A 10,722-nucleotide genomic window follows, 5' to 3' on the forward strand; every position below is an offset into this window, starting at 1 on the left:
GTGATTTTATTTTGGGGTCTATCCTATATGGGGTTCATTGAGCTTCTTGGATGGTCAGCTTTTCATCTTTCGTGATATTGGGGAAGTTCCTCCCCTGTTCTGGAACTCTGATCACTTGAAAATTTTTGCTTTTGATTGTATCCCACATAATTCTCAGGGTTTCTTCATTTTTCTTTGTTCTTTTTTCTGATTTTTCCTCAAACAGGGTTGTATTCAAGTATTTGTCTTCGATTTTGCTGATCTGTTTTCCATCATTTCAAACCTGCTCCTCAGCCCCTCTATGACACTGATCATTTCTGAAATCTTGTTGTTTATCTTTGGATTTCTAATTGTTGTTTTTGTATGATTTCTAGTTGTGAATTTATTTTGGCATTTTGTTCCTGTATTATTTTCCTGAATTCTTCCACTTTTTTGTCTGTATTTTCCATGAATTTGTCTGCCTTTTCCATGAATTTGTCTATTTTTTTCCTCATTTTTGTCTGCTTTTTGCTTCAACTCATGGATAGCTCTGAATATTAGAGATTTGAATTCCCTATCAGAGTTCTAGTGCCTTTTCTTCTACTCTAAAGTCATCTGGTGTTTTATTTTGGATGCCTACTGGAACCATCCTGTCCTGTTTTTTAATGTGTATTGGTATTGTCTACTGTCTTTGGGACATTCAGTAGTTATTTTCCTCATTTATTGATTGTAGATTTGTTTGTTTCATCCTGATTTTTTGTTTTATTTAGTTATGTCTGAGCAGGCAGGCTGTACTTTCTTGTTTGCTCATCTGTGGGCATGATACTTTTAGCCTCCTTCTCCAATGAGCAGGGCCAGTCATTCAGGTATGGTACAGCAGGGCAGTTCCAGCTGAAGAGGAGTTGCTGGGATATGTTGTTTGTTGTACATACTAGGGCCAACAAGGCGGGCTGGGAATTAGTGCAGGGCAGGTTCCAGTAGGCCATGCCTGTGCTGCTCAGGGGTGTGATGATATTCAGCACATTGTGCAGGTAGGCAGGAAGGAGGGGGAGTTTGTGATGTGTGGAGCTAAGATGGGCATGGGAAAGGGGAGAGAGAGGAGAGTGGAACAGGAGCCAAAAACATACAAACAAATAAAAAAGAGTGCTAAGGGAGCTTGCTGTTGGAGTGGAGAGATGAGAGACTGAGAAATAGAGAAAAACAAAAAGGAAAAAAGAAAAAGGGTAAAATATAAAAAATGAATAATTAAAAATTAGAAAAAGAAAGAAAAGCCCCCAGGGATCCCACTGGTGTGGCTCTTAGGACTGGGGAAGTTGCCCCCAGGCTGTGAAGTACAGCCTGGCTAGAAGGGTTAGAGGTGTCACACAGCTTCAGGTATTCAGGAGACATAAAGAGAAGGTAATTATAAAGAGATGAGAATCTGAGAAATGAAGAAAGACAAAAAGGGAAAAAGAGAGAAAAGAAAAGAAAACAAACAAACAAACAAAACAAAAAACAAGAAAAAAGAAATGCCTCCAGGGATCCCACCACGCAGCTGCACAGACTGACAGAGTAGCTCCCAAGCCACGCAGTACTGCCCAGCTAGAAGGGGCTTCCAAGCCAAAAAAAGAAAAAGAAAACAAACAAATCAAAACAAAAAAATAAAAAACAGCCCCAGGGATCCCACCACCATGGTGGCATGGGCCAGGAAGCAGTCCCACAGTCAAGCAGCATTTCGCAGCCTTTCAGGAAGAAGTATAGATGACACATGGAGCCAGGTATTTGAGAGAAAGGAGGGGAAGATTGTAAGAGGTATGGAAGAAACCAAAAGAAGTGGGAAAAGGCAACACCAGCAACCAAAAAACAGCACTTAGGAAGCCAGCCAGCGCGGACAGTTGGAATCCAACCAGCACAGGGGTAAAGCCAGTGCCTCCTGGCCAAGAGACTGTGGCCACAGGAAGCAGAGGAGGCCAAGTGGGGGTGAAGAGGGGTAAGGGGTGGGAAAGCATATATTTCTGGTTACTGGTTGTTCTGTCTCCTGCTGGGAGCTCCATGAAGCTGCTTTCCTGTACTCTCTGTTCGCCAGCCTCCGAGAGGATTCCAAGATGGCAAATCCTGCTGCATTAGCTGATAGGGGACCTCTGCACATATCTCTCCTTGCTCTCTCTGTCAGTTTCTAATTTCATTCGGTGCTTGGCTGAGTTCTTTTTCTCTTCATTTGATGCTTAGGGTTTCAGGATTGATGTTTGTCTCTGTTTAACTTAGTTTTTTGGGTCTTTGCTGTGGAAGGACAGCATGGTGCTTCTGTCTATAGCACCATGTTGCTCCTTGCCCCTCAGATAAATTCTTAATTCAGGTAATCCCCATCTTCTTATAATACAGTCCTTATAAAACAAAAAAAAACCATTGCCATCAAGTCGATTCCAACTCATAGTGACCCTGAAAGGACAGAGTAGAACTGCCCCATAGGGTTTCCAACAAGCACTTGGTGGATTCAAACTGCCAACCTTTTGGTTAGCAGCCGTAGCTCTTAACCACTGCGCCACCAGGATTACAGTCCTTAGAAAGGAAAAATGAGCACATACCAGTCAGCCTTACCCCTCCTATGTTTACTGTACACACACATTGAACCCCACCATTAATCAGCAAAAGTCTACCTCAGTCATCCCAGATAAACTGGATTGTTAAAAGATGCTGTAGAATGAATTCTAACCCCACCCTCACTGTCAAGGGTTTTCCCTTAATTCTAATGTGAATTGCCTTTGTTGCTATTTGATGGTGGCAGGGAATTAGTCAGAATAACTTCTTAAATCCATCTCGACTTCATGATTTCAAAATTTACAGTACTATGTCTATATATTAAGAAGCCCTGGTGGCACAGTGGTTAAGTGCTCGGCTGCTGACCGAAAGATCGGCTGTTCAAACCCACCAGCTGCTCCAAGGGAGAAAGATGTGGCAGTTGGCTCTTGTAAAGATTATAGCCTTGGAAGCCCTATGGGGCAGTTCTACTCTGTCCTGTAGGGTCGCATCTCTGTGAGTCTGAATCGACTCAATGACAATGAGTTTGGTTTGTTTTTTTTTTTTGGTGTGTTTGTTTTTGGTCTGTATATTGTCACCTCTAAAATAAGTACTTTTATGTACCCAGAGGAGCCAGATTCTATCAATGAATTCTGGGATTAAATTAAGGAGTCTGAGAGGTACTGTAAATATGTGAGGGTTTATGTACATACTTATTTATTCTTCAATTATAGCACACTATTCTTTATACCTAATCAGCTGAGCCCGTCTAAATTATTTTCCTTTAAATGTACATCTAAATACCAGGTATTATAACATTGTGATTTTTATAATTACTACGTTATTGGAAAAGTCCTCAGTTTTAACCATATTGTTTTATATTATTTATTACAGGACAACGTGATAGAAATCGGTAGCAATTGCCCGACTAATGAATCTAACTTTTTAAAAAAGCATTCATGTGATGATAATAAGGTAATGATAATTATTTGAAGTTTATATGCCATTCAAGCTTGATTTTGTAGAAGCTTTATTTCTTGTGCCTCTGTTAGACAATTATATTAATAACATATTCCTTCAGTTCTAACCACACATTTCCCATTGATCTACTAAATTATACTCTGATCTTCCTTTATACTTTTATTTTACAAATAACCTCATGTTTATCAGATTTTTCTGTTTTGGCATTCGATTTTTCACCTTGAAAATACTAGAAAAACTACTGAACTCAAGGACACACGTATTTCCTACTTCTGAATTCCTTTTGCAGGAAAGTACTTGTTAGAGTGATTACTTGCACACACACAAAACACACATGAACGTAAGTCATAGGATAATTTGATTGCAGGCATTTTGGATTTTTTTCTTTCAATGTTTGCTTATCTTTTAACTACTGCCACCTCCCATTGGCATAATATTACAATCTACAAAACTTTCAAAAGTTTGTGTCATTTCTTTGTAGAGAAACTAGTTTTTTATTTGATAGTCTTTTTAAAATCAAAATAGCTGAGTTAACCGCATGACATCCCATATTATATCCATACATTCTTCTTTTTAATTTCTTGTTTTAAGTATCTTTAAGTACCTGTTTTAGGTCAATATGGCTTTTTATTTTCTTATTACAAGCTATTCATCTAAAGCTTAAAAGGTTCAATAAAACCACACATGTTGTTGTTGTTAGGTGCCATCAAGTCTGTTCTGACTCATAATGACCTTATGTACAACAGACGGAAACCCTGCCGGATCCTGCACCATCCTCACAATTGTTGCTATGTTTGAGTCCATTGTTGGCAACCACTGTGTCAGTCCGTCTCGTTGAGGGTCTTCCTCTCTTTCACTGACCCTCTACTTTTGATGACTGGTCACTCTTGATCCATGCCCAAAGTACATGAGAGAAGTCTCTTCATCCTCGCTTCCAAGCATTCTGGCTGGATTTCTTCCAAGACAGATTTGTTCATTCTTCTGGCAGTCCATTCAGTATTCTTTGCCAGCACCATAATTCAGAGGCGTTGATTCTTCTTTGGTCTTTTATTATAGTAGCTTCCAGAAATCTTCTCTTTTGGATATCCTGTTTACAATAATCTTGTCATATGTGCACACTTAAGTGATAAGTTGACATATATGTAAGAGAGAAGAGACCGGTCAAATAGAAAATTAAACTTTGTTCTAAGCACTTCACACTGGCATCTACGAGCTAAACAGTTTCGGTCCTGTTATTTGTCAGTCATGTGATTAACTGGAAAAGAAAGCTAGGGTGGAGGTGGGGCGTGGCTTAGAGATAAGACTCTGCCTTTAGGCTTCTTAAGAAAGTTTATCATTTCATAATGCTTTATTTGAACCACAGCCCTTCTGACTTTCTTTCTGAAATAGGAAGCTATGTTTCTATATCGGGCTGCTCGCAAGTTGAAGCAATTTCTTAAAATGAATATCAGTGAGGATTTCAATCTCCACTTATTAATTGTTTCAGAAGGCACATTAAAACTGTTGAACTGCACTGGCAAGGTAAGCTGACGACTGTTTACTTTGATCAAAAATAGAAACTACTCCTGTGTTGCATACTTCATTTCTCTGTAGGTCATTTCCGTTATCTAGAATTCTAAGTGTTCATTACAACTTAGAGTTGAAATACATCTACTCAACTCTAGAAGAGGAAAGTATCAACTTGGAAACTGCTTATTCATCTCTGGCTTAAGGTGATAAATAATTTATGAAGGGGTAGTAAAAATAAACGAATGGGTACCTCATTGCCATAGTAATTTCCAAGGAGACAAGAGTGATAAGTTGAGTGGAGAATGGTAATTTTTTTATCTTTAAAAACCTATTAATAATTTTAATCCATATATACACATGTTTATAAGAACTCCTAACAAATAAAACAGGTAATCAAATACATCTAACAAATATCTTTATGTGCTAAAACTGAGCATGTATGTGGCCACCATTTTCCATTTCTTTGCTTTAATAATTCTGATATGGCTATGGCTCATTTTTCTTATGAAATATAAAAACAAAACAAATTCTGGGAGACATTATCTTGAGACTGGACAACAGTTTCCTTATCTACAAAATGAAGAAAAATATAGCATCTACATTATAGGATGTTGAAAGGATTAAATAGCATAGTTCATGTAAAATGCTTTGTACGAAAAAGGCTTCAGTAAATGTTAAATATTATTATTATCATTGTCATCCTCTTCAAGGATTTTACCATCTGCCACACAAAGACAAAAGATTTAGTATGATTTTAAAAAATTAACATTTTTATGATATAAAAAGGATTTTTGTTTGGTTTTGAATACCTGTAGTTTCCCACAGAAGGAAAAATGGTAAGATTTTCTTTAAACCCCATTGGCAGTGATGAAAATAGAGATTATATAACTTGGACAGCTTCATTTATCACTGCTTTATTTACCTGGTGCAAACCAGTCCCCTGCTGGTATTCTGGATTTGCCAAACTTATTTCCAGTTTTGTGCCCTTACTTAGGTTAGGAATTTCTCCATTTCTCTGCTATAAACCTAATGGCAGAGAGGTTTCATGTTCCTTACATGTTCCGATTGATTAGTAGTGACTATTGGAAGTAGTATGTTGAGTATAAGCCTCGTATCTGGAGTCAGCTCAAAAGAGTGCAGAACAGACCAGTGATGTCACCTCTTGGCCCAGGAAGGGTCGGGGTCATAGGTATGCTATAGATTTGCAATCCTTTCTCTCATGTTTCAAGCTTTGCATGGATCACCATGTTTCAAAAGCAACTAAGTGTAGAGAAAGAAAATACACAAATAATTCAAATGTTTAAATACAGTTGTATTACATTAACCCGATATATTCCACCTTTTCCTTGAAATGAACAGGCAAGATATTACAGAAGACAGTCGGCTACATTGAATTTTTTTCATGAGCCAGACATGCTCTTCTGATGGGTGAAACTTGATAAAATGTATGGACTGGATTACACAGTTTAATACTAATTTATTTTCATGTTGACTTAAATGCTAGTTTTGTCTCTTTTAATATACCCCTCTATGTTAAATTACCATACCTCACAGCATTTAACACAGTGCCGGGTATACCTAAAAAATTATGGATCCAGGGCATTCAGACAACTAACCTCTGCTGCTTCCTCCTTTTCCCTGATATTCTATTTCTAAATGAAATTAGTATTCTGTCATCCTAGCAATCAGGAATTTAAAGTAGATTCTCAAATCAATTAGGTGAGCTGAGAGTAATATGAAAATTAGCTATCATAATTAATGAGAGAAGCACTAAACAATTAATATTCCATATTGTAAATGTGACTTTGTTTTTAAGGTTAAAGAAAGAAAAGCACCTTCCCAGGGTGAAGGCCAACCCATTAAGAATTTGGTGAGATTAATTGTATAATTTTTTAAATAATGATTCATCAGTTCTTTACTGAAAACAATTCCTTAATGTTTCTCTTTAAATTGTTCTTTTTCTCCTCTCTATGATTGGTTTTGAAAATATTCATTATCATGTTAATAAAGCGAATAGGGAAGCCTCTGTGAAAATTGGATCTCTTTCAACTGCATTTTAAAAAATTTTATTTTAAAATAAAAGAAAAGAAGCTAGAGAAAATATCAGAGTATTGATTTTTTTTAAAAAAAGCAACAACATTAACACCTCAATAGGAAATAGCCAAAAGACACAAACAATTTATAAAGGAGAAAATTAATATCTGAAGGAAAAAACCATCCTTGCTAGTTACTAAAGAAATGTAAATTAAAACACAGAGGATCTATTTTATATCTATTTTATTAGTATGGATAGATTGTATAGTTTATATAATATATATTGTGTTTTTACACAAATAAAGCATACATTATACGTTTTTTACCAACTGTGCAATCCCCTCGTGCATTATTTTCCTAGGCACACATTATATGTGTGGGCGTGTTATTTACATGGGCACATTATTTGTATGCTATATGTATGCTACTCTGTATATAGTAGTATAAATAATCTATTTGTATATTGTATTTATACATATATACTAAATAGATACCAATATAGAAAACTATATAGCAATAGGGAAAATATTTATGAATGAATAAACCAAAAGCCAAACCTAACCAGTTGCCATCAAGTCAATTCCGACTCATAGCGACTCTATAGGATAAGTAGAACTGCCCCATAGGGTTTCCAAGGAATGATGCGTGGATTTGAACTGTTGACCTTTCGGTTAGCAGCCAAACTCTTAACCACTGTGCCACCTGAAACTTTAAAATTATATAAGCACATAACTAGTACAGGGCATGGAAAAATAAACACGTCTGGTTTCTGAGAGTGACTGGTTCTTCATTTAGATTTCCATAATTATTATAAGGTTATTTGACCAGTAAATACATGGGAAGATAGAAATTCATTACTTTTCTTGGAGAAGCAGAGAGAGTTTGCACACCCCAGGACTCAGGAAACCCTAGGAATTCCACCTGAAATGGAAGATTTGAAATGAATGCAGGAGCTAAAAATGATATAAATGTGCTGAGGGCCTCTGGCTAAGAAAACACAGAAAGAACATTTAGAAAAGGGAGAGAATCTCTGTGTTCCCAGGATTGCAGAGTTAAAATCAAGGGTCTTTGTTTTTTTAAGGAGTACCCATTCTTGGTCTCTTAGGGATAGTCATATGTTTTCACATTTATGTATTTCAAATGTGCTTAGTCAAGTAAACTTCAATTTGTACTTTTTAAAAATGTCCTGGGACTCTCATTAAAAAATTATGAATTTGCCTCCCTATTTATCTTTAAAATCTATTGTCTAATCTTTGAAATATATTATTGAGAGGATTATGTGCTAGTGTTAATACATATATAACTAAAAGAGATCCTAATTTGTGACCGAAGTTTAAATATATCTATATATATAGGGCTCTGGATTAGGACAGACTTGTACAAGAAACCCAGTCATTCTACTTACTAGCAATGTGATCTTGGCATGTTATTTATTCTCTTTGAAGCTCAGTTTCCTCATCTGTGAAGTAAGGTGAAATTATCAAGTTCATAAAGGTTGTTATGTGAATAAAATGAAGTAATGTATGTAAAGCATCGAGCATAATACCTGACCTGGGAAACACCCAATAACTGGTTGTTATCTAAAAATAATTACCCTACTCTATACTAACCTCCCTACCCTATACTAACCTTGAAGCCCTGGTGGCTCAGTGGTTAAGAGCTCAGCTGCTCGCCAAAAGGTCAGCAGTTCAAATCCACCAGCCATTCCTTGGAAACCCCATGGGGCAGTTCTACTCTGTCCTGTAGGGCCACTATGAGTCAGAATCCATTCGACGGCAACGAGTTTGGTTTTTGTTTTTGTTTTTGTTTTTTTAATATACTAACCTGAGAGTCCCTGGGTGATACAGACAGTTAAGTGCTTGGCTGCTAACAGAAAGGTTGGCGGTTTGAGTCCACCCAGAGGTGCTTTGGAAGAAAGGCATGGGGATCTACTTCCGAAAAATCAGCCATTGAAAATCTTGTGGTGCACGGTTCTACTCTTACACACATGAGGTTGCCATGAGGTGGGATCTACTCAACAGCAGCTGGTTTCTGCGTGAACTCAGTTATATTCCTGTGAGCCTTCTGGCCTTGGGGAGTGAGGTTAGTATAACCCGTTGCCACTGAACTGATTCGGACTCATGATGATCCCAGGTGTGTCACAGTAGGACTGTGGACCATAGCATTTTCAATGGCTGATTTTTCAGGAGTAGATCGCCAGGCCTTTCTTCTGAGGTGTCTGTTGGTGGACTTGTACCAAGTGAGTTCATTTGCACTACCCAGGGACTCCGGATTCATGCAGAGCTATTCCCTTCTAGTTCTCCACTTTCTGTAAAGTTTTACGATTCTCATCAGGGGCTGAAAATTAGCTTATGAGACAGGCATCTTCCATGCCCTGGTGAAGGCCAGATGATGGGGTGGACCCTAGGACACAGGCACGGCCAGGTATATCCTTATAAACCTCCTTTGAGAAAACAAGCTGAAGATTTTCAGTGTTAATTTATTACCTCCACTGAACCTACATTTTCCCATGTTTTATTGTTTGTTCGTTTTTGTTTTTTCTTAGTGGAAAGAATAATATTTAAAAACTGTTAAAAAAAAAAAAAACCTCATTGAGTAATCTACAAATATTTTTCTCACAAAAGTTTAAACAGTATTATTATGTCTAAAGCTGCAGTGTGAACATGGCAGCCATCTGACCTAGCACTTTGATTAGCCCTACATAATAAACCACACCTACCTTCAATTTCTCACACTTCAGTGATCAAAATTATACTTAGAAGTCATAGGTTAAAAAAAATCCTGCAAGATTCTCCTCTTTCATTACACCAAAACTTGTACCAAATTTTCAGTAAGACCTAACATGATGGAAATTAAAGACTATTACAAATCAATTGACTACTAAAAAGCTCATATTTTTATAAAAGTGTGTAAATAAAACTTTTGTATTTATCTGTCTAGGAAGAAAATAAATTGTTGAAGGAACAGAAAAAATGGAATGACTTGTGTTTCCTAAGGAGACTACTAGAAAAGATGAAAACTTGTTGGAATAAAATTTTGAGAGGTGCTAAAGATCCCTGAAAAATATGGAAGGGCAATATAGAACCCTATGAACTTTAGTTGCATCCATCAAAATTTGCTCATGCAATTTTTTTGGGATAGAATGCCTCCTAGATGCTACTGAATGCATCCTGGTTAAAGTGGATTACAGCCGTTGAAAAGAATCCATATTTTAATACTAGAAGATGGACATTAACAGTGGAAAACAAATGCTGCAATCAACAATATATTTTATATGTTATGTGGGCACGTATCGATCTGTTTTAATTCTGAACTGATTTTGTATAAGACAATTCATATAAGGTACCAGTTGCAATAATACTTTATAAACTTGTTTGAGAATTTCAGGGAAAAATATCAAATCTATGAAGTATATAATGGTTGCAGGGATGGAGTCAAAAATTAACATTGTTTAATTATCAAAGTAATTTTATGGCCCACTCTGCATCAGTAGACTGCATTAAGAGTGGAAATTTGCATCTTCCTGGCTGGGAATATTTCAGGGTTAACAGTGAGCTATGAGTAACGCCCGTGAGGACAAGCTAATCATACCTTACAGAAGCAACAGCATAGAGAAGTTCGAGATACTTACGAGAGTTATCAAGAGACGTAACTAAACATGAACGCTTAATATAGGGCCTTCAACAAATGGTATATCAAATGTATTTAAATGGAAATAAAGGATAATTTCAAAAAAAAAAACAA

The 10,722-nt window shown here is 36.7% G+C and overlaps 1 protein-coding gene across 3 annotated transcripts in view; it reads left to right on the top strand.

The window, feature by feature from the left end:
* The window catches only part of IL7 (interleukin 7), a 57,179-nt gene extending 46,457 nt beyond the window's left edge, over positions 1-10,722 (top strand). For 2 of the 3 annotated variants that reach the window (XM_023740306.1, XM_023740305.1), the window contains 4 exons: positions 3,349-3,429; positions 4,825-4,956; positions 6,761-6,814; positions 9,919-10,722. In XM_023740306.1, coding sequence (XP_023596074.1) covers positions 3,349-3,429; positions 4,825-4,956; positions 6,761-6,814; positions 9,919-10,038 — 387 coding nt within the window. In that variant the 3' untranslated portion in view covers positions 10,039-10,722. Of the gene's footprint in view, positions 1-3,348; positions 3,430-4,824; positions 4,957-6,760; positions 6,815-9,312; positions 9,404-9,918 lie in introns of those variants that run through there. The other variant, XM_023740308.1, reaches the window with a different exon arrangement.

Source organism: Trichechus manatus, unplaced genomic scaffold (genome assembly GCF_000243295.1).
Source record: "Trichechus manatus latirostris isolate Lorelei unplaced genomic scaffold, TriManLat1.0 scaffold00152, whole genome shotgun sequence".
Lineage (NCBI taxonomy): Eukaryota > Metazoa > Chordata > Mammalia > Sirenia > Trichechidae > Trichechus > Trichechus manatus.